The sequence below is a fragment of the Coturnix japonica genome, chromosome 10, assembly GCF_054131305.1.
Source record: "Coturnix japonica strain WE chromosome 10, WE-NBRP24, whole genome shotgun sequence".
Lineage (NCBI taxonomy): Eukaryota > Metazoa > Chordata > Aves > Galliformes > Phasianidae > Coturnix > Coturnix japonica.
In genome coordinates, this window is record NC_140672.1 from 2,745,239 (window position 1) to 2,772,923 (window position 27,685).

The 27,685-nt window shown below is 55.9% G+C and overlaps 2 protein-coding genes across 3 annotated transcripts; both read right to left on the reverse strand.

Moving 5' to 3' along the window:
- Window positions 1-657: 657 nt before the first annotated feature.
- DMTN (dematin actin binding protein) lies at window positions 658-27,685 on the reverse strand. 2 transcript variants are annotated; one of them, XM_085510501.1, is made up of 16 exons: window positions 27,545-27,685; window positions 26,842-26,900; window positions 25,588-25,662; window positions 23,050-23,205; window positions 21,590-21,634; window positions 19,974-20,091; window positions 18,359-18,415; window positions 17,465-17,617; window positions 14,047-14,156; window positions 11,912-12,017; window positions 10,282-10,346; window positions 6,944-6,992; window positions 6,166-6,173; window positions 4,759-4,818; window positions 3,580-3,660; window positions 658-1,183 (listed from the first exon to the last, which is right to left on the reverse strand). In XM_085510501.1, the coding sequence occupies exons 2-16, from the start codon at window positions 26,857-26,859 to the stop codon at window positions 1,070-1,072; spliced, it is 1,215 nt and encodes a 404-aa protein (XP_085366627.1). In that variant the 5' UTR covers window positions 26,860-26,900; window positions 27,545-27,685; the 3' UTR covers window positions 658-1,069. The 2 variants fall into 2 exon arrangements, with proteins under 2 accessions (XP_085366627.1, XP_085366626.1); XM_085510500.1 differs by lacking the exons at window positions 658-1,183; window positions 3,580-3,660; window positions 4,759-4,818; window positions 6,166-6,173; window positions 14,047-14,156 and having other exon boundaries at window positions 6,880-6,992.
- LOC146759132 (uncharacterized) lies at window positions 23,212-25,193 on the reverse strand (the record flags this gene model as incomplete). The annotated part of the gene is made up of 2 exons (XM_085510785.1): window positions 23,212-23,608; window positions 24,546-25,193. Coding segments are annotated over 2 exons (1,026 nt in total), but the record flags the coding sequence as incomplete, so codon positions are not given.

A 27,685-nucleotide genomic window follows, 5' to 3' on the forward strand; every position in this document is an offset into this window, starting at 1 on the left:
TCCCCACCCCCAACGCTGCCCCCCCCCCGTGTGGGGCCGGGCAGGTTTGGCAGTGAATGAATGGTGGCACGGGGGGGGCTGGGGGGGTCCCAGCCCCATAGAGACATATGGGGGGTCTCAGCCCCATAGAGAACTATGGGGGGGGGTCACAGCCCCATAGAGACCTGTGGGGAGGGTCACATCCCATAGAAACCTACTGGGGGGTCCCAGCCCCATGGAGACCTGGGGGGGGGGGTCCCAACCCCATAGAGTCCTGTGGGGGGTCCCAGCCCCATAGAGACCTATGGGGCACAGCACACCTGGGGGGGGGTCTCAGCCCCATAGAGACCTGTGGGGCACTGAGCACCCATAGGTGCTGACATGAGGGGGAGGTCTCAGCCCCATAGAAACCTATTGGGGGGTCACAGCCCCATAGAGTCCTATGGGGCACTGAGCACACCTGGAGGGGGGTCCCAGCCCCATAGAGACTTGTGGGGGGGTTCCCAGCCCCATAGAGACCTGTGGGGGGGTCTCAGCCCCATAGAGCCCTATGGGGCACTGAGCACCCCCGGGGGGGGGGGTTCCCAGCCCCATAGAGACCATGGGGCTGTGTGTGTGTGTGTGTGTGTGTGTGTGGGGTGGAGCCCTTTAATCCTACAGGGATGGGGCACATTAAGGTGGGGGGTGTTGTGGGGTCTATGGGGGGTGTTGTGGGGTCTATGGGGTGTTGTGGGGTCTATGGGGTGTGCTGTGTGGTCTATGGGGTGTTGTGGGGTCTATGGGGTGTGTTGTGTGGTCTATGGGGGGTGTTGTGTGGTCTATGGGGGGTGTTGTGGGGTCTATGGGGTGTGTTGTGGGGTCTATGGGGTGTTGTAGGGTCTATGGGGTGTGTTGTGGGGTCTATGGGGTGTGTTGTGGGGTCTATGGGGGGTGTTGTGTGGTCTATGGGGTGTTGTGGGGTCTATGGGGTGTTGTGGGGTCTATGGGGGGTGTTGTTTGGTCTATGGGGTGCTGTGTGGTCTATGGGGTGTTGTGGGGTCTATGGGGGGTCTATGGGGGTCCCATTAAACCCCATAGCGATCCATGGGGCTCAGAAGAGGAAGGCTTTCTTCTTGAGCTCGTTGCGTTTCCACAGCGCCAGCCTGGAGAACTGCTCGGGGGGGATCCCAAAAACACGCAGGAAATCGGCGGGGGACAAATGGCGCTGGGGGAAATAGGGGAGGGGGAGACATAGGGGACAATGAGAGCAGGGACCCCATAACAATGAGCCCATAACAACGAGCCCATAACAACGAGCCCATAACAACGAGCCCATAACAACGAGCCCATAACAACGAGCCCAGGCACCATTAACACAGAGACCCCAAATCCCCCCCTATATCACATTGATCCCAAACCCCAATAACAACGACCCCAAACCCCATTAACACCCCGACCCCATTAACACACCGACCCCAATAACATCGACCCCAAACCCTATTAACACAGCAACCCCAAACCCCCCCCCATAATAACACAGAGACCCCAAACCCCAATAACACTCCGACCCCAAACCCCCCTATATCACATTGATCCCAAACCCCAATAACAACGACCCCAAACCCCAATAACACCCCGACCCCATTATAACACACCGACCCCAATAACATCAACCCCAAACCCTATTAACACAGTGACCCCAAACCCCCCCCCATAATAACACAGAGACCCCAAACCCCATTAACACCCCAACCCCATTAACACACTGACCCCATTAACACCCCGACCCCATTAACACAGCGACCCCAACCCCATTAACACAGCGACCCCAAACCCCCCCATAATAACATAGAGAGAACCCAAACCCCATTAACACAGCAACCCCAATAACATCGACCCCAAACCCTATTAACACAGTGACCCCAAATCCCCCCCCATAAGAACACAGAGACCCCAAACCACAATAACACCCCAAACCCCATTAACACACCGACCCCATTAACACAGCGATCCCAAACCCCCCCATAATAACATAGAGAGAACCCAAACCCCATTAACACAGTGACCCCAATAACATCGACCCCAAACCCTATTAACACAGTGACCCCAAACCCCCCCCCATAAGAACACAGAGACCCCAAACCCCATTAACACCCCAACCCCATTAACACCCCAACCCCATTAACACCCCAACCCCATTAACACCCCAACCCCATTAACACAGTGACCCCAAACCCCCCCATAATAACACAGAGACCCCAAACCCCAATAACACACCGACCCCAATAACATCGACCCCAAACCCCATTAACACAGCGACCCCAAACCCCAATAACACACTGACCCCAAACCCCAAAATCACACTGACCCCAATAACAACGACCCCAAACCCCAATAACACCCCGACCCCATTAACACAGTGACCCCAAACCCCCCCCATAAGAACACAGAGACCCCGAACCCCATTAACACACTGACCCCAAACTCCCCCTATATCACATTGACCCCAAACCCCAATAACAACGACCCCAAACCCCATTAACACAGCGACCCCAACCCCCCCCCATAAGAACACAGAGACCCCAAACCCCAATAACACCCCGACCCCATTAACACAGCAACCCCAATAATATCAACCCCAAACCCCATTAACACAGTGACCCCAAACCCCCCCCATAATAACACAGAGACCCCAAACCCCAATAACACCCCAACCCCATTAACACACCAACCCCAATAACATCGACCCCAAACCCTATTAACACACTGACCCCAAACCCCCCATAATAACACAGAGACCCCAAACCCCATTAACACCCCGACCCCATTAACACACCGACCCCAACCCCATTAACACAGCGACCCCAAACCCCCCCATAATAACATAGAGAGAAACCAAACCCCATTAACACAGTGACCCCAATAACATCGACCCCAAACCCTATTAACACAGTGACCCCAACCCCCCCTATATCACATTGATCCCAAACCCCAATAACAACGACCCCAAACCCCAATAACACCCCAACCCCAATAACACATCGACCCCATTAACACACCAACCCCAAATCCCCCCTATAAGAACACAGAGACCCCAAACCCCAATAACACCCTGACCCCAATAACACACTGACCCCAAACCCCATTAACACAGCGACCCCAAACCCCCCCTATAAGAACAAAGAGACCCCAAACCCCAATAACACCCCGACCCCATTAACACACCGACCCCATTAACATCAACCCCAAACCCTATTAACACAGTGACCCCCAACCCCCCCCCCATAATAACACAGAGACCCCAAACCCCATTAACACCCCGACCCCATTAACACAGCGACCCCAAACCCCCCCCATAAGAACACAGAGACCCCAGGGATGGGACCAACCCATAATAACACAGAGACCCCAAACCCCATTAACACACCGACCCCAAACCCCAACATCACACTGGCCCCAATAACACACTGACCCCAAACCCCAACATCACACTGGCCCCAAACCCCACACCCATCTCACCCCATATCTATCTCCCCCCTCACCCCATATCCATCCCCCCACACCCCCCCTCTCCCCCCACACTCCCCATCTCCCCCCATATCCCCCCATATCCCCCCCTACCTCCAGCCTTGTCCTGTCCACCCCAGGCGGCAGCTTCACCCTGCCCCTATTTGTCACCATCAGCATCTCATAGGGGTAGATCTGGCAGGATGGGGGGAGATGTGAGACCCCCCCCATAGAAACCTATAACCTCCCCCATAGAAACCCAACCCCCCCCATAGAAACCCAACCCCCCCCACCCCATTGACCCCCCCATATAACCCCCCCCCCCATTAACCCCATATAAACCCATCCCCCCACCCCATTGACACCCCCCATATAATCCCATCACCCCCCACCCCACTGACCCCCTCCACCCCATTGACCCCCCACCATATAAACCCAATTCCCCCCCATTGACCCCCCCATATAAATCCCCCCCACCCCATTGACCCCCCATATAAACCCCCCCCCATTAACCCCATACAAACCCATTCCCCCCCCCATTTCCCCCCCCATATAAATCCATCCCCCCCCACCCCACTGACCCCCCCATATAAATCCCCACCCCATTGACCCCATATAATTCCACCCCCCCACCCCATTGACCCCTCCATATAAACCCATCCCCATTGACCCCATTGAGCCCCCCACCCCACTGACCCCATATAAATCCCACCCCATTGACCACCCCCCATATAAACCCATCCCCATTGACCCCATTGAGCCCCCCATATAAACCCATCCCTATTGACCCCATTGAGCCCCCCATATAAACCCATCCCCATTGACCCCATTGAGCCCCCCATATAAACCCATCCCTATTGACCCCATTGAGCCCCCCATATAAACCCACCCCCATTGACCCCATTGAGACCCCCACCCCATTGACCCCCATATAAATCCCCCCACCCCACTGACCCCCCCATATAAACCCATCCCTATTGACCCCATTGAGCCCCCCACCCCATTGACCCCATATAAACCCATCCCTATTGACCCCATTGACCCCCCCATATAAACCCATCCCCATTAACCCCATTGAGACCCCCACCCCATTGACCCCATATAAATCCCCCCACCCCATTGACCCCCCCATATAAACCCATCCCTATTGACCCCATTGAGCCCCCCACCCCATTGACCCCATATAAACCCATCCCCACTGACCCCATTGAGCCCCCCATACAAACCCACCCCCATTGACCCCATTGAGCCCCCCACCCCACTGACCCCATATAACCCCCCCCCATAACTCACCTTCTGCTCCAACATACTGGGCAGGGAGTTCCCGCGGTCCATGCGCCCGCGTTGGCCGTTCTATAGGGACAAACCCCACATATATGGGGCACAGCCATGGGAACCCCCCATCAACCCTATAACACCCCATTAACCCCAGGTATCATCCCATAACACCCTCAGACACCCCATAACACCCCATAGTCACCCTATAACACCCCATGTCACCCCATAACACCCCAATGACACCCTAAGACACCCCAATGACACCCCAGTGTCACCCCACTGTCACCCTATAACACCCCATGTCACCCTATGACACTCCAGTGTCACCCTGTAACACCCCATGTAACCCCTAACACCCCATAACACCCCATAGCACCTCAATGTCACCCCACTGTCACCCCATTACACCCCAATGTCACCCTATAACACCCCACTGTCACCCCATAACACCCCAATGTCACCCTATAACACCCCACTGTCACCCCATAACACCCCAATGTCACCCTATAACACCCCACTGTCACCCCATAACACCCCAATGTCACCCTATAACACCCCACTGTCACCCCATAACACCCCAATGTCACCCTATAACACACCATAACACCCCATTGTCACCCCACTGTCACCCCAATGTCACCCCAGTGTAATCCCATCACACCCTAATGTCACCCTATAACACCCCAGTGACACCCCATAACATCCCATGACACACCATGTCACTCCATTGTCACCCCATAACACCCCAATGTCACCCCATAACACCCCATAACACCCCAATGTCACACTATAACACCCCAATGTCACCCTATAACACCCCATAACACCCCATTGCCACCCTATAAAACCCCATGTCACCCCACGACACCCCAATGTCACCCCATAAAACCCCAGTGTCACCCTATAACATCCCATAACACCCCATAACACCCCATTGTCACCCCACGACAGCCCATGTCACCCCATAACACCTCAATGCCACCCCAGTGTCACCCCATTGTCACCCTATAACAACCCATAACACCCCATGTCACCCCATATCACCCCATTGTCACCCCATAACACCCCAATGTCACCCTATAACACCCCAATGTCACCCCATAACACCCCAATGTCACCCTATAACACCCCATAACACCCCAATGTCACCCCATAACACCCCATAACACCCCAATGTCACCCTATAACACCCCATTGTCACCCCATAACACCCCATTGTCACCCCATAACACCCCAATGTCACCCTATGACACCCTGATGACACCCCATAACACCTCAGTGTCACCCTATAACACCCCATGTAACCCCAAACACCCCATAGCACCTCAATGTCACCCCATTGTCACCCCATAACACCCCAATATCACCCTATAACACCCCATTGTCACCCCATTGTCCTCAATCCTCCGGCTGAGCGCTCACCTGCAGCCCTATAAGAGAGAACAGCACAGATCAGTCCCGACCCCAAAAGGACCCGACCCCAAAAGGAACCGACCCCAAAAGGAACCGACCCCAAAAGGATCCGACCCCAAAAGGACCCGACCCCAAAAGGAACCGGCCCCAAAAGGAACCGACCCCAAAAGGAACCGGCCCCAAAAGGAACCGGCCCCAAAAGGAACCGGCCCCAAAAGGAACCGACCCCAAAAGGAACCGACCCCAAATGGACCCGACCCCAAATGAACCGACCCCAAATGAACCGACCCCAAAAGGAACCGGCCCCAAAAAGGAACCGACCCCAAAAGGAACCGGCCCCAAATGAACCGACCCCAAAAGGAACCGGCCCCAAAGGAACCGGCCCCAAAAGGAACCGGCCCCAAAAGGAACCGGCCCCAAAAGGAACCGGCCCCAAATGGAACCGACCCCAAAAGGAACCGGCCCCAAAAGGAACCGGCCCCAAAAGGATCCGACCCCAAAAGGAACCGACCCCAAAAGGATCCGACCCCAAAAGGAACCGACCCCAAATGAACCGGCCCCAAAAGGAACCGACCCCAAAAGGAACCGGCCCCAAAAGGAACCGACCCCAAAAGGATCCGACCCCAAAAGGAACCGGCCCCAAAAGGAACCGACCCCAAAAGGAACCGACCCCAAATGAACCGGCCCCAAAAGGATCCGACCCCAAAAGGAACCGGCCCCAAAAGGAACCGGCCCCAAAAGGAACCGGCCCCAAAAGGAACCGGCCCCATAAGGAGGCGCCGCTCACCTGGGCTGCCCTGGTCGCTGCTGCTTGAGCTGAACTCTGCTGACTGCAGCTGAATGGGATCAATGGGGATATAGGGTCAGCACTGCCACCACGACCCCAAACAGCACCGACCCCAAACAGCACCGACCCCAAACCCAGCACCGACCCCAAACCCAGCACCGACCCCAAACCCAGCACCGACCCCAAACAGCACCGACCCCAAACCCAGCACTGCCATCACCCCGACCCCAAACCCAATGGTACCACCACCCCGACCCCAATAGGGCCACAACCCCAAACCCAATGGTACCATCACCCTGACCCCAATAGGGCCATAACCCCAAACCCAATGGTACCATCACCCCAACCCCAATAGGGCCATAACCCCAAACCCAATGGTACCACCACCCCGACCCCAATAGGGCCACAACCCCAAACCCAATGGTACCATCACCCTGACCCCAATAGGGCCATAACCCCAAACCCAATGGTACCATCACCCCAACCCCAATAGGGCCATAACCCCAAACCCAATGGTACCATCACCCCGACCCCAATAGGGCCATAACCCCAAACCCAATGGTACCATCACCCTGACCCCAATAGGGCCATAACCCCAAACCCAATGGTACCATCACCCCGACCCCAATAGAGCCACAACCCCAAACCCAATGGTACCATCACCCCGACCCCAATAGAGCCACAACCCCAAACCCAATGGTACCATCACCCCGACCCCAATAGGGCCATAACCCCAAACCCAATGGTACCATCACCCCGACCCCAATAGAGCCACAACCCCAAACCCAATGGTACCATCACCCCGACCCCAATAGGGCCACAACCCCAAACCCAATGGTACCATCACCCTGACCCCAATAGGGCCATAACCCCAAACCCAATGGTACCATCACCCTGACCCCAATAGGGTCACAACCCCAAACCCAATGGTACCATCACCCCGACCCCAATAGGGCCATAACCCCAAACCCAATGGTACCATCACCCCGACCCCAATAGGGCCATAACCCCAAACCCAATGGTACCATCACCCTGACCCCAATAGGGCCATAACCCCAAACCCAATGGTACCATCACCCCGACCCCAATAGAGCCACAACCCCAAACCCAATGGTACCATCACCCCGACCCCAATAGAGCCACAACCCCAAACCCAATGGTACCATCACCCCGACCCCAATAGGGCCATAACCCCAAACCCAATGGTACCATCACCCCGACCCCAATAGAGCCACAACCCCAAACCCAATGGTACCATCACCCCGACCCCAATAGGGCCACAACCCCAAAACCAATGGTACCATCACCCTGACCCCAATAGGGCCACAACCCCAAACCCAATGGTACCATCACCCCGACCCCAATAGGGCCACAACCCCAAACCCAATGGTACCATCACCCCGACCCCAATAGAGCCACAACCCCAAACCCAATGGTACCATCACCCCGACCCCAATAGGGCCACAACCCCAAAACCAATGGTACCATCACCCCGACCCCAATAGGGCCACAACCCCAAACCCAATGGTACCATCACCCTGACCCCAATAGGGCCACAACCCCAAACCCAATGGTACCATCACCCTGACCCCAATAGGGCCACAACCCCAAACCCAATGGTACCATCACCCCGACCCCAATAGAGACACAACCCCAAACCCAATGGTACCATCACCCCGACCCCAATAGAGACACAACCCCAAACCCAATGGTACCATCACCCCGACCCCAATAGAGACACAACCCCAAACCCAATGGTACCATCACCCCGACCCCAATAGGGCCACAACCCCAAACCCAATGGTACCATCACCCTGACCCCAATAGGGCCATAACCCCAAACCCAATGGTACCATCACCCTGACCCCAATAGGGTCACAACCCCAAACCCAATGGTACCATCACCCCGACCCCAATAGGGCCATAACCCCAAACCCAATGGTACCATCACCCCGACCCCAATAGGGCCATAACCCCAAACCCAATGGTACCATCACCCCGACCCCAATAGGGCCACAACCCCAAACCCAATGGTACCATCACCCTGACCCCAATAGGGCCATAACCCCAAACCCAATGGTACCATCACCCTGACCCCAATAGGGCCACAACCCCAAACCCAATGGTACCATCACCCCGACCCCAATAGAGACACAACCCCAAACCCAATGGTACCATCACCCCGACCCCAATAGAGACACAACCCCAAACCCAATGGTACCATCACCCCGACCCCAATAGAGACACAACCCCAAACCCAATGGTACCATCACCCCGACCCCAATAGGGCCACAACCCCAAACCCAATGGTACCATCACCCTGACCCCAATAGGGCCATAACCCCAAACCCAATGGTACCATCACCCTGACCCCAATAGGGTCACAACCCCAAACCCAATGGTACCATCACCCCGACCCCAATAGGGCCATAACCCCAAACCCAATGGTACCATCACCCCGACCCCAATAGGGCCATAACCCCAAACCCAATGGTACCATCACCCTGACCCCAATAGGGCCATAACCCCAAACCCAATGGTACCATCACCCCGACCCCAATAGAGCCACAACCCCAAACCCAATGGTACCATCACCCCGACCCCAATAGAGCCACAACCCCAAACCCAATGGTACCATCACCCCGACCCCAATAGGGCCATAACCCCAAACCCAATGGTACCATCACCCCGACCCCAATAGAGCCACAACCCCAAACCCAATGGTACCATCACCCCGACCCCAATAGGGCCACAACCCCAAAACCAATGGTACCATCACCCTGACCCCAATAGGGCCACAACCCCAAACCCAATGGTACCATCACCCCGACCCCAATAGGGCCACAACCCCAAACCCAATGGTACCATCACCCCGACCCCAATAGAGCCACAACCCCAAACCCAATGGTACCATCACCCCGACCCCAATAGGGCCACAACCCCAAAACCAATGGTACCATCACCCCGACCCCAATAGGGCCACAACCCCAAACCCAATGGTACCATCACCCTGACCCCAATAGGGCCACAACCCCAAACCCAATGGTACCATCACCCTGACCCCAATAGGGCCACAACCCCAAACCCAATGGTACCATCACCCCGACCCCAATAGAGACACAACCCCAAACCCAATGGTACCATCACCCCGACCCCAATAGAGACACAACCCCAAACCCAATGGTACCATCACCCCGACCCCAATAGAGACACAACCCCAAACCCAATGGTACCATCACCCCGACCCCAATAGGGCCACAACCCCAAACCCAATGGTACCATCACCCCGACCCCAAACCCGGGGGTCCCAGCCCCGACCCCAATCCCACCCCACTCACCCTGGTCAAGGTGCTGCGTCCGGATGGGGGCAGCGAGGAGCTCTTATAACTGCACGTGTGTAGGGCTGGGGGGGGATAAATGGGGTTAGGGGGGGAAATGGGGTCTGGGGGGTTAATGGGGTCGGGGGTGTCATGGGGTGTCATTGGGATGACATTAGGGGGTTTGGGGGGGTTTAAAAGGGGTCTGGGGGGGGCATAAATGGGGTCTGGGGGGTATTAAAAGGGGTCTGGGGGGGATTAAAGGGGTCTGGGGGGGTTAAAGGGGTCTGGGGGGGATTAAAGGGTCTGGGGGGGATTAAAGGGGTCTGGGGGGTATTAAAAGGGGTCTGGGGGGTATTAAAAGGGGTCTGGGGGGTGGGGATAAAAGGGGTTGGGGGATTAAAGGGGTCTGGGGGGGTCAGGAGGGGTATGGGGGGGGATAAAGGGTCTGGGGTGGGGGGATAAAGGGGGTCTGGGGGGGATTACAGGGGTTTGGGGGGGCATAAATGGGGTCTGGGGGGGGTTAAAGGGGTCAGGGGATAAAGGGGGTCCAGGGGGGGATTTAAGGGGTCTGGGGGGGGTTAGGAGGGATCTGAGGGGGATAAAAGTGGCCTGGGGTGGGGGGGGTAAAAGGGGTTTTGGGGGGGTATTAAAAGGGGTCTGGGGTATCATGGGGTGTTATTGGGGTGATAGTAGAGGGTCTGTGGGGGGTAAAAGGGGTCTGGGGGGGTTAAATGGAGTCTGGGGGTGATTAAAGGGGTCTAGGGGGATTAATGGGGTATGGGGGGATTAATGGGGTATGGGGGGATTAATGGGGTCTGGGGGAGATAAAAGGGGTTAAAGGGGGATTAAAGGGGTCGGGGAGGTTAAAAGGGGTCTGGGGGGGATTAAATGGGTCTCAGTGGGGGGATTAATGGGGTATGGGGGGGATTAAAGGGGTCTGGGGGGGGTAAAAGGGGTTAAAGGGGGGATTAAAGGGGTCTGGGGGGGATTAATGGGGTATGGGGGGGATTAATGGGGTATGGGGAGTCATTGGGGTGACATTGGGGGGCCTGGGGGGGTTAAAGGGGGTCAGGGGGGGTTAAAAGGGGTCTGGGGGGGATTAAAGGGGTCTGGGGTGGGGGTTAAATGGGGTCTGGGGTGATATTGGGGGGTCTAGGGGGGGATAAAAGGATCTGGGGGGGGGGAAATGGGTCTGTGGGGGGTAAAAAGGGTCTCAGTGGGGGGATTAAAGGGGTCTGGGGGGTATTAAAGGGGTCTGTGTGTGTCTGGGGGTGTTGTAGGGCCATAGGGTCTCTATAGGGTCTCCATAGGGTCTCCATAGGGTCTCTATAGGGTCTCCATAGGGTCTCCATAGGGTCTCCATAGGGTCCCTATAGGGTCTCCATAGGGTCTCCATAGGGTCTCTATAGGGTCTCCATAGGGTCCCTATAGGGTCTCCATAGGGTCTCCATAGGGTCTCCATAGGGTCTCTATAGGGTCTCTATAGGGTCTCCATAGGGTCCCTATAGGGTCTCTATAGGGTCTCTATAGGGTCTCCATAGGGTCCCTATAGGGTCTCTATAGGGTCTCCATAGGGTCCCTATAGGGTCTCTATAGGGTCTCCATAGGGTCTCCATAGGGTCTCCATAGGGTCCCTGTCCCCATGTACCCGTATGCAGCGGGGTCCTGTCGGGCAGGGATCGGGTTTTCCTGCGGATGGGGAGGGATTTCTCCATCTCCTCCTTTAGGATCAGCTTCCCCAGGTTGGACGTCACCTGGGGGGGGATATGGGGGGATATGGGGGGGCACTGTGAGATCTGTATGGCAACGGCCATATAGATCCTACCCCCATCCCGTCCCATACATGGCACATCCCATCCCCATCCCATATATATCATATCCCACATCCCATCCCATCCCATATATATCATATCCCACATCCCATCCCATCCCATATATATCATATGGCACATCCCATCCCATCCCATACAGATCCCATCCCATCCATACCCATAGCACATCCTATCCCATCCCATGCACATCCCATCCCCATCCCATACAGATCCTATGGCACACCCCATCCCATACAAACCCCATACAAACCCCATACAAACCTCATACAAACCCCATACAAACCCCATACAAATCCCATGGCACACCCCATCCCCATCCCATCCCATACATATCTCACAGCACATCCCATACACATCCCATCCCATCCCCATCCCATACAGATCCCAAGGCACATCCTATCCCATCCCATACATATCCCATGGCATATCCCATATCCATCCCATACATATCCCACATCCCACCCCATCCATACCCCATAGCACATCCCATCCCATCCCATCCATATCCCATACCCATCCCATCCCATCCCATCCATACCCCATAGCACATCCCATCCCATCCCATCCCATCCCACCCCCATCCCCTTCCCCATCCCATACACATCCCCAAGCACATCCCACCCCCATCCCACCCCTATCCCCCACCCCCCCACATCCCCCATTGCCCCCCATATCCCACCCCACATCCCACCCCCCATACCCCCCCCCATTACCCCTCATATCCCACCCCCCATATCCCCCCCATTGTCCCGCATATCCTCCACTGCCCCCCATATCCCACCCACTCCCCATTGCCCCCCATATCCCACTCCCCATATCCCCCCCCACTGCCTCCCATATCCCACCCCCTATTGAACCCATATCCCACCCCCCATATCCCCCCATATCCCCCACTGCCTCCCATATCCCACCCCCCATATATCCTCCCCCATATCCCCCCCATTGCCCCCCATATCCCACCCCCCATATCCCCCCCATTGTCCCGCATATCCTCCACTGCCCCCCATATCCACCCCATACGCCATTGCCCCCCATATCCCACCCCCCCATATCCCACCCACTCCCCATTGCCCCCCATATCCCACTCCCCATATCCCCCCCACTGCCTCCCATATCCCACCCCCTATTGAACCCATATCCCACCCCCCATATCCCCCCATATGCCCCACTGCCCCCCATATCCCACCCCCCATATCCCCCCATATGCCCCACTGCCCCCCATATTCCACCCCCCATATCCCCCCCCACATCCTGCCCCCCATATCCCAACCCCACTGCCTCCCATATCCCCCCCCCCACATAACCCCCCCAATATCCCCCCCACTGCCCCCCATATCCCACTCCCCATATCCCCCACCCCCCCATTGCCCTCCATATCCCACCCCCATATCCCACCCGCCATATTCCCCCCCATTGTCCCCCATATCCCCCACTGCCCCCCAAATCTCCTCCCCCCACCCCCCCCCACTGCCCCCCCATTGCCCCCCATATCCCACCCACCATATCCCCCCATATCCCCCCCATACACCATTGCCCCCCATATCCTACCCCCATATCCCACCCCATTGCCCTCCATATCCCCTCCCCATATCCCCCCATACCCCCCATATCCCCCATATCCCCCATACCCCCCATATCCCCCATACCCCCCATACCCCCCATATCCCCCATATCCCCCATACCCCCCATACCCCCTATACCCCCCATATCCCCCATACCCCCCCATATCCCCCATACCCCCCATACCCCCCATACCCCCTATACCCCCCATATCCCCCATATCCCCCATACCCCCCATATCCCCCATACCCCCCATACCCCCCATATCCCCCATATCCCCCATACCCCCCATACCCCCTATACCCCCCATATCCCCCATATCCCCTCATACCCCCCATACCCCCTCATACCCCCCATACCCCCCATACCCCCCATACCCCCCATACCCCACCTTGCTCAGCTCCTCCCTCTGCAGCTCCCTCAGGTTCTTCATCTCCTCACTCAGCTCCTCCTCCTCCTCCTCCCCCCTCCTGGTCGCCATCCGCCTCCTCCACTCGGTCTCTATGGGGCCAGAGGGACCCAATGACCCCATAACCATGAGCACCCACCCCATAGGGGACCCAATGACCCCATAACCAGAGCCCACCCCATAACCAGAGCCCACCCCACCCCATGATGGACCCAATGACCCCATAAACCAGAGCCCACCCCATAAGGGACCCAATGACCCCATAACCATGAGCACCCACCCCATAAAGGGACCCAATGATCCCATAACCAGAGCCCACCCTATGAGGGACCCAATGACCCCATAAGGGACCCAAGGACCCCATAACCATGAGCACCCACCCCATAAAGGGACCCAATGATCCCATAACCAGAGCCCACCCCATAAGGGACCCAATGACCCCATAACCAGAGCCCACCCCATAAGGGACCCAATGACCCCATAACCAGAGCCCACCCCATAATGGACCCAATGACCCCATAAACCAGAGCCCACCCCATAATGGACCCAATGACCCCATAAACCAGAGCCCACCCCATAAGGGACCCAATGACCCCATAACCAGAGCCCACCCCATAAGGGACCCAATGACCCCATAACCAGAGCCCACCCATGAGGGACCCAATGACCCCATAACCCACCCCATAAGGGACCCAATGACCCCATAAACCAGAGCCCACCCCATAATGGACCCAATGACCCCCATAAACCAGAGCCCACCCCATAAGGGACCCAATGACCCCATAAACCAGAGCCCACCCCATAAGGGACCCAATGACCCCATAACCATGAGCACCCACCCCATAAGGGACCAATGACCCCATAACCAGAGCCCACCCCATAAGGGACCCAATGATCCCATAACCATGAGCACCCACCCCATAAGGGACCCAATGATCCCATAACCAGAGCCCACCCCATAAGGGACCCAATGACCCGAGCCCCATAACCAGAGCCCACCCCACCCCATAAGGGACCCAATGATCCCAGCCCTATAACCAGAGCCCACCCCATAAGGGACCCAGTGACCCCATAACCCACCCCATAACCCGCCCCATAAGGGACCCAATGACCCCATAACCAGAGCCCACCCCATAAAGGGACCCAATGACCCCATAAACCAGAGCCCACCCCATAAGGGACCCAATGACCCCATACCCAGAGCCCACCCCATAAGGGACCCAATGACCCCATAACCAGAGCCCACCCCATGAGGGACCCAATGATCCCATAACAAGAGCCCACCCCATAAGGGACCCAATGACCCCATAACCAGAGCCCACCCCATAAGGGACCCAATGACCCCATAACCAGAGCCCACCCCATAAGGGACCCAATGACCCCATAACCCACCCCATAAGGGACCCAATGACCCCATAACCCACCCCATAAGGGACCCAATGACCCCATAACCCACCCCATAAGGGACCCAATGACCCCATAACCCACCCCATAATGGACCCAATGACCCCATAACCCACCCCATAAGGGACCCAATGACCCCATAACCCACCCCATAAGGGACCCAATGACCCCATAACCAGAGCCCACCCCATAAGGGACCCAATGACCCCATAACCCACCCCATGATGGACCCAATGACCCCATAAACCAGAGACCACCCCATGAGGGACATAATGACCCCATAACCATGAGCACCCACCCCATAATGGACCCAATGACCCCATAACCCACCCCATAATGAACCCAATGACCCCATAACCCACCCCATAAGGGACCCAATGGCCCCATAACCCACCCCATAAGGGACCCAATGACCCCATAACCCACCCCATAATGGACCCAATGACCCCATAACCCACCCCATAAGGGACCCAATGACCCCATAACCCACCCCATAAGGGACCCAATGACCCCATAACCAGAGCCCACCCCATAAGGGACCCAATGACCCCATAACCCACCCCATAAGGGACCCAATGATCCCATAACCCACCCCATGAGGGACCCAATGACCCCATAACCCACCCCATGAGGGACCCAATGATCCCATAACCCACCCCATGAGGGACCCAATGATCCCATAACCCACCCCATAAGGGACCCAATGACCCCATAACCCACCCCATAAGGGACCCAATGATCCCATAACCCACCCCATGATGGACCCAATGACCCCATAACCCACCCCATAATGGACCCAATGACCCCATAACCCACCCCATAATGGACCCAATGACCCCATAACCCACCCCATAAGGGACCCAATGGCCCCATAACCCACCCCATAATGGACCCAATGACCCCATAACCCACCCCATAAGGGACCCAATGACCCCATAACCCACCCCATAAGGGACCCAATGGCCCCATAACCCACCCCATAAGGGACCCAATGGCCCCATAACCCACCCCATAAGGGACCCAATGGCCCCATAACCCACCCCATGATGGACCCAGTGACCCCATAACCCACCCCATAATGGACCCAATGACCCCATAACCCACCCCATAATGGACCCAATGACCCCATAACCCACCCCATAATGGACCCAATGACCCCATAACCCACCCCATAATGGACTCAGTGACCCCATAACCCACCCCATAATGGACCCAATGACCCCATAACCCACCCCATGAGGAACCCAATGGCCCCATAACCCACCCCATAAGGGACCCAATGACCCCATAACCCACCCCATAAGGGACCCAATGACCCCATAACCCACCCCATAAGGGACCCAATGGCCCCATAACCCACCCCATAATGGACCCAATGGCCCCATAACCCACCCCATAAGGGACCCAATGACCCCATAACCCACCCCATAAGGGACCCAATGGCCCCATAACCCGCCCCATAATGGACCCAGTGACCCCATAACCCACCCCATAAGGGACCCAATGACCCCATAACCCGCCCCATAAGGGACCCAATGACCCCATAACCCACCCCATAATGGACCCAATGACCCCATAACCCACCCCATAATGGACCCAATGGCCCCATAACCCACCCCATAATGGACCCAATGGCCCCATAACCCGCCCCATGATGGACCCAATGGCCCCATAACCCACCCCGTGATGGACCCAATGACCCCATAACCCACCCCATAAGGGACCCAATGACCCCATAACCCGCCCCATAAGGGACCCAATGACCCCATAACCCACCCCATAAGGGACCCAATGACCCCATAACCATGAGCACCCACCCCATGATGGACCCAGTGACCCCATAACCAGAGCCCACCCCATGATGGACCCAATGACCCCATAACCAGAGCCCACCCCATAAGGGACCCAATGACCCCATAACCCACCCCATAAGGGACCCAATGACCCCATAACCCGCCCCATAACCTGCCCCATAACCCGCCCCATCCCCACGTACCCATAACAGCCAGCGATGGGGGGCAGGGCCAATAGTCGGTCTCGATCTTGGCGGGTTTATTGGGGTCTGGGGGCTGCGCTGCCGGGAACTTGGACGACTCGATGATCAGATCCTCAATGAGATGCTTCCCGTGGTGGGGTGTGGGGTGGGGGTCTGGGGGGGGAATGGGGTCAGATGGGGGTCTATGGGGTGGGGATCTGTGGGGTATAATGGGGTGAGATGGGGGATGGGGATCTATGGGGTGGGGGTCTGGGGGGGTAATGGGGTCAGATGGGGGTCTATGGGGTGGGGATCTGTGGGGTGGGGATCTATGGGGCTCAATGGGGTCAGATGGGGGATGGGGGTCTATGGGGTGGGGATCTGTGGGGTGAGGATCTGTGGGGGGCAATGGGGTGAGATGGGGGGTGGGGATCTGTGGGGTGGGGATCTATGGGGTGGGGATCTATGGGGTGCAATGGGGTGAGATGGGGGATGGGGATCTATGGGGTAGGGATCTATGGGGCGCAATGGGGTGAGATATGGGGTGGGGATCTGTGGGGTGTGGATCTATGGGGCACAATGGGGATCTGTGGGGTGGGGATCTATGGGGCACAATGGGGATCTGTGGGGTGTGGATCTATGGGGCGCAATGGGGATCAGTGGGGTGTGGATCTATGGGGCACAATGGGGATCAGTGGGGTGTGGATCTATGGGGCACAATGGGGATCAGTGGGGTGTGGATCTATGGGGCTCAATGGGGATCTATGGGGTGTGGATCTATGGGGCACAATGGGGATCAGTGGGGTGTGGATCTATGGGGCTCAATGGGGATCTATGGGGTGTGGATCTATGGGGCACAATGGGGATCAGTGGGGTGTGGATCTATGGGGCGCAATGGGGTCCGTCCCCGCTCACCTTTCACCCTGTAGATCGGGGGCTTCTTGTAGATGTTCAGCTCCGTCGTGTCGGTCTCTGGGTCGGAAATGGGACAGTCCATAACTCCCATCCCATTGACCCCATAACTCCCACCCCATTGATCCCATAACTCCCACCCCATTGATCCCATAACTCCCACCCCATTGACCCCATTACTGCCCACCCCACTGATCCCATCCCATATCTCCCCATCCTATTACTCCCATCCCACCCCATTACTCCTCATTCCAGTGCTCTCATTACAGCTCCCACCCCATATCTCCCCACCCCATATCTCCCACCCTATATCTCCCACCCCATATCTCCCACCCCATATCTCCCACCCTATATCTCCCATCCCATATCTCCCACCCCATATCTCCCATCCCATATCTCCCACCCTATATCTCCCATCCCATATCTCCCATCCCATATCTCCCACCCCATATCTCCCACCCCATATCTCCCACCCCATATCTCCCACCCCATATCTCCCACCCCATATCTCCCCATCCTATTACTCCCATCCCACCCCGTTGCTCCCACCCCATTACTCCCCATTCCAGTGCTCCCATTACAGCTCCCACCCCATTACACCCCATCCCATTGCTCCCACCCCATTACACCCCATCCCATATCTCCCACCCTATATCTCCCACCCTATATCTCCCATCCCATATCTCATCTCCCATCCCATATCTCCCATCCCTATATCTCCCATCCCATATCTCCCACCCCATATCTCCCATCCCTATATCTCCCACCCTATATCTCCCATCCCATATCTCCCACCCTATATCTCCCATCCCATATCTCCCCACCCCATATATCTCCCACCCCAAATATCTCCCACCCCAAATATCTCCCCCCACCCCATATCTCCCCCCACCCCATTACTCCCACATCTCCCATCCCATTACTCCCCATCCTATTACTCCCACCCCATTGATCCCATTACAGCTCCCACCCCATTCCTCCCCACCCCATATCTCCCATCCCATTGCCCCCATTGCCCCCCACCCCATATCTATCTCCCACCCCATATCTATCTCCCACCCCATATCATCTCCCACCCCATTACTCCCATATCTCCCATCCCATTGCTCCCCATCCTATTACTTCCACCCCATTACTCCCACCCCACATCTCCCCACCCCATAACTCCCACATCTCCCACCCCACATCTCCCCACCCCATAACGCCCACATCTCCCACCCCATATCTCCCCACCCATATTTCCCATCCCATTGCCCCCATTGCCCCCCACCCCATATCTATCTCCCACCCCATATCATCTCCCACCCCATATCTATCTCCCACCCCATATCATCTCCCACCCCATATCTCCCACCCCATATCATCTCCCACCCCATATCTATCTCCCACCCCATATCATCTCCCACCCCATATCATCTCCCACCCCATATCATCTCCCACCCCATATCTCCCATATCTCCCCACCCCATATCTCCCATCCCATTGCCCCCATTGCCCCCCACCCCATATCTCCCATCCCATCCCATCCCATCCCATCCCATCCCATTACTCCCACCCCCCACCATCTCCCACCCCACACCCCGTCCCACCCCACCCATTCCCTATTGCCCCATAGTACCAGGTCTATGGAAGTGCTGCATGTTGCTGCTGCTGCAGCGGGCGCTGCCTGTGGGGCGGGGGGGGGGCAGCGCTGCATTGCTGGGGGGGCGGCTGCTGCCCAACCACGGCCGGGGGGGCTGCGGGAACAGGAAACCCCATAGGAACCCCATAGGAAACCCCATAGGAAACCCCATAGGAACCCCATAGGAACCCCATAGGAACCCCATAGAAACCCATTGAAACCCCATAGGAAACCCCATAGGAAACCCCATAGGAAACCCCATAGGAAACCCCATAGAAACCCCATAGAAACCCCATAGAAAACCCCATAGGAACCCCATAGAAAACCCATAGGAAACCCCATAGAAAACCCCATAGGAAACCCCATAGGAAACCCCATAGAAACCCCATAGAAACCCCATAGGAAACCCCATTGTAAATCCCATTGTAAATCCCATTGTAAATCCCATAGAAACCCCATAGGAACCCCATAGGAAACCCATAGGAAACCCCATAGGAAACCCCATAGGAACCCCATAGGAAACCCCATAGAAACCCCATAGAAACCCCATAGGAAACCCATAGGAAACCCCATAGGAAACCCCATAGGAAACCCCATAGGAACCCCATTGGAAACCCCATAGGAAACCCCATAGGAAACCCCATAGGAAACCCCATAGGAAACCCCATAGGAAACCCATTGGAACCCCATAGGAAACCCCATAGGAAACCCCATAGGAAACCCCATAGGAAACCCCATAGGAAACCCCATTGAAACCCCATAGGAAACCCCATTGTAAATCCCATTGTAAATCCCATAGAAACCCCATAGAAACCCCATAGGAAACCCCATTGTAAATCCCATAGGAACCCCATAGGAAACCCATTGAAACCCCATAGGAATCCCCATAGGAAACCCATTGAAACCCCATAGGAAACCCCACTGAAACCCCATAGGAAACCCCATAGGAAACCCCATTGAAACCCCATTGAAACCCCATAGGAAACCCATAGGAAACACCATTGGAAACCCCATGGGAAACCCCCATAGGAAACCCCATAGGAAACCCCATTGAAACCCCATTGAAACCCCATAGGAAACCCCATTGGAAACCCCATAGGAAACCCCATAGGAAACCCCATAGGAAACCCCATTGTCAATCCCATTGCAAACCCCATATGCATCCCAATCCCATTGTGCATCCCATTGCCCATCCCATATGCATCCCATACAAACCCCACTGCCCATCCCACAGATCCCATACCCAAATCCCGCTCCCCATCCCATACAGATCCAATACAAACCCCACAGCCCATCCCATACAGACCCCATACAAATCCCATACAAACCCCATCCCATACAAACCCCACACAAATCCCATACAAACCCCATACAAACCCCATACAAATCCCATACAAACCCCATACAAACCCCACACAAACCCCATACAGACCCCACACAAACCCCATACAAACCCCATCCCATACAAACCCCACACAAATCCCATACAGACCCCATCCCATACAGACCCCATACAAACCCCATACAAATCCCATACAAACCCCATACAAACCCCATACAAATCCCATCCCATACAAATCCCACACAAATCCCATACAAATCCCATTCCTCACCTCTGGGGACGGAGGAGGTGAGATGGATTTTGGCGACAGGGAGCGCTGCAAAAGGGAAGGAGAGAATGACCCCGTCCCTATAGGATCCTTATAGGATTCCTTATAGGATACCCCATAGGATCCCCTATATTAGGGGTTATGGGGTGGGGGTCCCGCTGACCTCTCTGCTATGGGGCAGCTCCCCATGTTCCATTAGGGAATAGGAGAAATGGGATTCGTAGATCATCAGGGGATTCCCTATAGGATTCCTTATAGGATTATCAATAGGATCCTTATAGGATTCCCCCATAGGATCCCCTATAGGATCCCCCATTGGATTCCACATAGGATTCCCCATAGGATCCATATAGGATTCCCCATAGGATCTCCTATAGGATCTTTATAGGATTCCCCATAGGATCCCTTATAGGATTCCCCATAGGATCCCCATAGGATCCCCCATAGGATCCCCTATATGAGGGGTTATGGGGTGGGGGTCCCGCTGACCTCTCTGCTATGGGGCAGCTCCCCATGTTCCATTAGGGAATAGGAGAAATGGGGTTCGTAGATCATGAGGGGATCCCCTATAGGATTCTTATAGGATTTCCCATAGGATCACCTATAGGATCCCCTATAGGATCCCCTATATTAGTGGTTATGGGGTGGGGGTCCCGCTGACCTCTCTGCTATGGGGCAGCTCCCCATGTTCCATTAGGGAATAGGAGAAATGGGGTTCGTAGATCATGAGGGGATCCCCTATAGGATTCTTATAGGATTTCCCATAGGATCACCTATAGGATCCCCCATAGGATCCCCTATATTAGGGGTTATGGGGCGGGGGTCCCGCTGACCTCTCTGCTATGGGGCAGCTCCCCATGTTCCATTAGGGAATAGGAGAAATGGGGCTCATAGATCATCAGGGGATCCCCTATAGGATTCTTATAGGATTTCCCATAGGATTCCCCATAGGATTTCCCCCATAGGATCCCTTATAGGATCCCCCATTGGATTCCCCATAGGATTCCCCATAGGATCCATATAGGATACCCCATAGGATCTCCTATAGGATCTTTATAGGATTCCCCATAGGATCCCTTATATGATCCCCTATAGGATCCCCTATATTAGGGGTTATGGGGTGGGGGTCCCACTGACCTCTCTGCTATGGGGCAGCTCCCCATGTTCCATTAGGGAATAGGAGAAATGGGGCTCATAGATCATCAGGGGATCCCCTATAGGATTCTTATAGGATTCCCCATAGGATCCCCTATAGGATTTCTTATAGGATTCCCTATAGGATCCCCTATAGGATTCCCCATAGGATTCTTTATAGGATTCCCCGTAGGATCCTTATAGGATTCCTTATAGGATCCCCTATAGGATCCTTATAGGATTCCTTATAGGATTCCCCATAAGATCCCTATAGGATACCCCATAGGATCCCCCATATATAGGGGTTATGGGATGGGGGTCCCGCTGACCTCTCTGCTATGGGGCAGCTCCCCATGTTCCATTATGGAATAGGAGAAATGGGGTTCGTAGATCATGAGGTCGGGGCGCTCGATGTCCAGGATGGCTTTGTCTTTTGGGATCGCGGCCAGATCCCGATAGCACAGAACGTCCTTGTCCAGCTTGGCCTGAATGGGGGAGATTATAGGGTCATTATGGGGTGTGGGGGGATAATGGGGTCATTATGGGGTATGGGGTGGGAATAGTGGGGTGTATATGGGGGGTATGGGATAATAGGGTCGTTTTGGGGTATGGGGTGGGAATAATGGGGTTTCTATGGAAGGAATGGGATAACAGGGTCATTATGGGGTATGGGGTGGGAATAGTGGGGTGTATATGGAGGATATGGGATAATAGGGTCGTTTTGGGGTATGGGATGGGAATAGTGGGGTGTATATGGAGGGTATGGGATAATAGGGTCATTATGGGGTGTCGGGGGATAATGGGGTGTATGTGGAGGGGGTGGGATAATAGGGTCATTATGGGGTATGGGGGGGACAATGGGGTGTATATGGGGAGTATAGGATAATAGGGTCATTTTGGGGTATGGGGGGGATAATGGGGTGTCTATAGAGGGTATAGGATAGGAATAATGGGGTTTCTATGGAAGGAATGGGATAATAGGGTCATTATGGGGTATGGGGTGGGAATAGTGGGGTGTATATGGAGGGTATGGGATAATAGGGTCGTTTTGGGGTATGGGGTGGGAATAGAGGGGTGTCTATAGAGGGTAAGGGATAATAGGGTCATTATGGGGTATGGGGGGATAATGGGGTGTATGTGGAGGGGGTGGATAATAGGGTCGTTTTGGGGTATGGGGTGGGAATAATGGGATTTCTATGGAAGGAATGGGATAATAGGGTCATTATGGGGTTTAGGATGGGAGTAGTGGGGTGTCTATGGAGGAATGGGATAATGTCACCCTTTGGGGTTTGGGATGGGAATAGTGGGATGCCTATGGGGGGTTTTGTTTTGGGGTTTGGGATGGAAATAGTGGGGTTGTCCATAGAGGAATGAGATAACAGCATCACTATGGGGTCTGGAATGGGATCTGGGATGGGATTGGGACAGGGTTTGGGATGGGGTCTGGTATGGGATTGGGATGGGAGGGGGTATGGGATGGGGTCTGGGATGGGGGTCTGGGATGGGGTTGGGGACGGGGTCTGGTATAGGATTGGGATGGGCTTTGGGATGGGGTTGGGATGGGGTATAGGATGGGGTCTGGTATGGGATTGGGATGGGGTTTGGGATGGGGTATAGGATGGGGTCTGGTATGGGATTGGGATGGGGTTTGGGATGGGGTATAGGATGGGGTCTGGTATGGGATTGGGATGGGGTTTGGGATGGGGTATAGGATGGGGTCTGGTATGGGATTGGGATGGGGTTTGGGGTTTTAGATGGGGTTTGGGATGGGCTTTGGGATGCCCATGGGGGGGGGTGGGATAACAGCATCACTCTGGGGTTAGGGACGGGGTTTGGGATGGGGTATAGGATGGGATGGGGATTGGGATGGGGTCTGGTATGGGATTGGGACGGGGTATGGGATGGGGGGATGGTATAGGATTGGGATGGGGTATGGGATGGGGTTGGGATGGGGTATAGGATGGGGTATGGGGTTGGGATGGGGTATGGGATGGGGTTGGGATGGGGTATGGGGTTGGGATGGGGTATGGGGTTGGGATGGGGTATGGGGTTGGGATGGGGTATGGGGTTGGGATGGGGTATGGGGTTGGGATGGGGTATGGGGTTGGGATGGGGTATGGGATGGGGTATGGGGTTGGGATGGGGTATGGGGTTGGGATGGGGTATGGGGTTGGGATGGGGTATGGGGTTGGGATGGGGTATGGGGTTGGGATGGGGTATGGGGTTGGGATGGGGTATGGGATTGGGATGGGGTATGGGATTGGGATGGGGTATGGGGTTGGGATGGGGTATGGGATTGGGATGGGGTATGGGATTGGGATGGGGTATGGGATTGGGATGGGGTACGGGATTGGGGTATGGGATTGGGATGGGGTATGGGATGGGGTATGGGGTTGGGGTATGGGATTGGGGTATGGGGTTGGGGTATGGGGTTGGGGTATGGGGTTGGGATGGGGTTGGGGTTATAGGATTGGGGTTGGGGTTGGGGTTATAGGATTGGGGTTGGGGTTGGGGTTGGGATATAGGATTGGGGTTGGGGTTGGGGTATAGGGTTGGGGTTGGGGTTATAGGATTGGGGTTGGGGTTGGGGTATAGGGTTGGGGTTGGGGTTATAGGATTGGGGTATGGGGTTGGGGTTGGGGTTATAGGATTGGGATGGGGTTGGGGTTGGGGTTGGGATATAGGATTGGGGTTGGGGTTGGTTGGGGTTGGGATTGGGGTATAGGATTGGGGTTGGGGTTATAGGATTGGGGTTGGGGTGTAGGGTTGGGGTTGGGATTGGGGTATAGGGTTGGGGTTGGGGTTATAGGATTGGGGTTGGGGTTGGTTGGGGTTGGGGTTGGGGTTGGGGTTGGGGTGCAGCTCACCACGATGCTGGATGGTGACCCGGGGACGCTGGATCCGCGCGAGGAGCAGACGCTCCCAGGGGAGGTCAATGGGGTCTGACGGGGGGGGAAGAAACGGGACAGTTTGGGGTCAGCGACTGGGGGGAGGGTGTGGGGACAAAGGTAACGGGGTGGGGACAGCAATGGGGTGGGGGCAGCAATAATGGGGTGGGGGGCACCGATAATGGGGTGGGGGGCACCGATAATGGGGTGGGGGGGCACCGATAATGGGGTGCAGCCATTGGGGTGGGCTGCGAGTGCAGCGCTGAGATTTGGGGTTGGGGATGATACGGGAAGGCCACTAGATGGGGCTGGCCCCATAGGCATCCATAGGACAGTTAGAACCCCACACACACATATATCCCATATGCAGTGCCCCATAGGCATCTATAGGGCTATAAGACCCCCCCCCCATAGCCATATATCCCATATACAGTGCCCCATAGGCATCTATAGGGCAATAAGACCCCCCCACAGCCATATATCCCATATACAGTGCCCCATAGGCATCCATAGGACACTTAGAACCCCCCCCACACATATATCCCATATGCAGTGCCCCATAGGCATCTATAGGGCAATAAGACCCCCCCCCCCACAGCCATATATCCCATATGCAGTGCCCCATAGGCATCTATAGGACTATAAGCCCCCCCCACAGCCATATATCCCATATGCAGTGCCCCATAGGCATCTATAGGGCAATAAGACCCCCCCCCCCCACAGCCATATATCCCATATGCAGTGCCCCATAGGCATCTATAGGACTATAAGCCCCCCCCACAGCCATATATCCCATATGCAGTGCCCCATAGGCATCTATAGGACTATAAGACCCCCCCCCCACAGCCATATATCCCATATGCAGTGCCCCATAGGCATCCATAGGGCAATAAGACCCCCCCCCCAGCCATATATCCCATATACAGTGCCCCATAGGCATCCATAGGGCAATAAGACCCCCCCCCCACAGCCATATATCCCATATACAGTGCCCCATAGGCATCCATAGGGCAATAAGACCCCCCCCCACAGCCATATATCCCATATGCAGTGCCCCATAGGCATCTATAGGGCAATAAGACCCCCCCCCCACAGCCATATATCCCATATACAGTGCCCCATAGGCATCTATAGGACTGTAAGACCCCCCCCCCCCCAGCCATATATCCCATATACAGTGCCCCATAGGCATCTATAGGACTATAAGCCCCCCCCCCATAGCCCCCCCCTCACCTTCTGCACCCTTTCCATTCAGCTGTGTGCTGGGGGGGGGCTGCGTCAGTCACAGGGTCCTGCAATGGGGGGGGGGGGGGATGAATTATGGGGTGGGGGGGGGGGTTGGGACCCACCCGTGGATGGGAGACCCTCAGTGGGGCTGTGGGTCTGCTATGGGGTGGGGGGGGTGTATTATGGGGTGGGTGGGGGGGTTGGGATCCACCCATGGATGGGAGACCCTCAAAGGGGCTGGGAGACCCTCAGAGGGGTTGGGGGACCCTCAATAGGGGCTGTGGGTCCCTATGGGGTGTGGGGGGGGGATGCATTATGGGGTGGGACCCACCTGTGGATGGGAGACCCTTAAAGGGGCTGGGGGACCCTCATAGGGGCTGTGGGTCTGCTATGGGGTTGGGGGGTGTATTATGGGGTGGGGGGCTGGGGGAAAGTTTGGGACCAACCCATGGATGGGAGACCCTCAAAGGGGCTGGGAGACCCCCAGGGGGGTTGGGGGACCCTCATAGGGGCTGTGGGTCTGCTATAGGGTGGGGGGGATGAATTATGGGGGTGGGGGGTTAGGATCCACCCGTGGATGGGAGACCCTCAAGGGGGGTGAGGAGACCCTCAGAGGGGCTGGGGGACCCTCATAGGGGCTGTGGGTCCCTATGGGGTGTGGGGGGGTGTATTATGGGGTGGGTGGGGGGCACTGGGACCCCCAACTCACCGCTGTGTCTGTGGGTCCGCATCCCTCCGGCGGCGCTGGGCTGTGGGTTCAGCTGCTGTAATGGATCCCAGAGTTATGGGGGGTTAATGGGGTGAGGGATGAGTTATGGGGTTATAGGGGATGGAGGGCAGGGGGTTATAG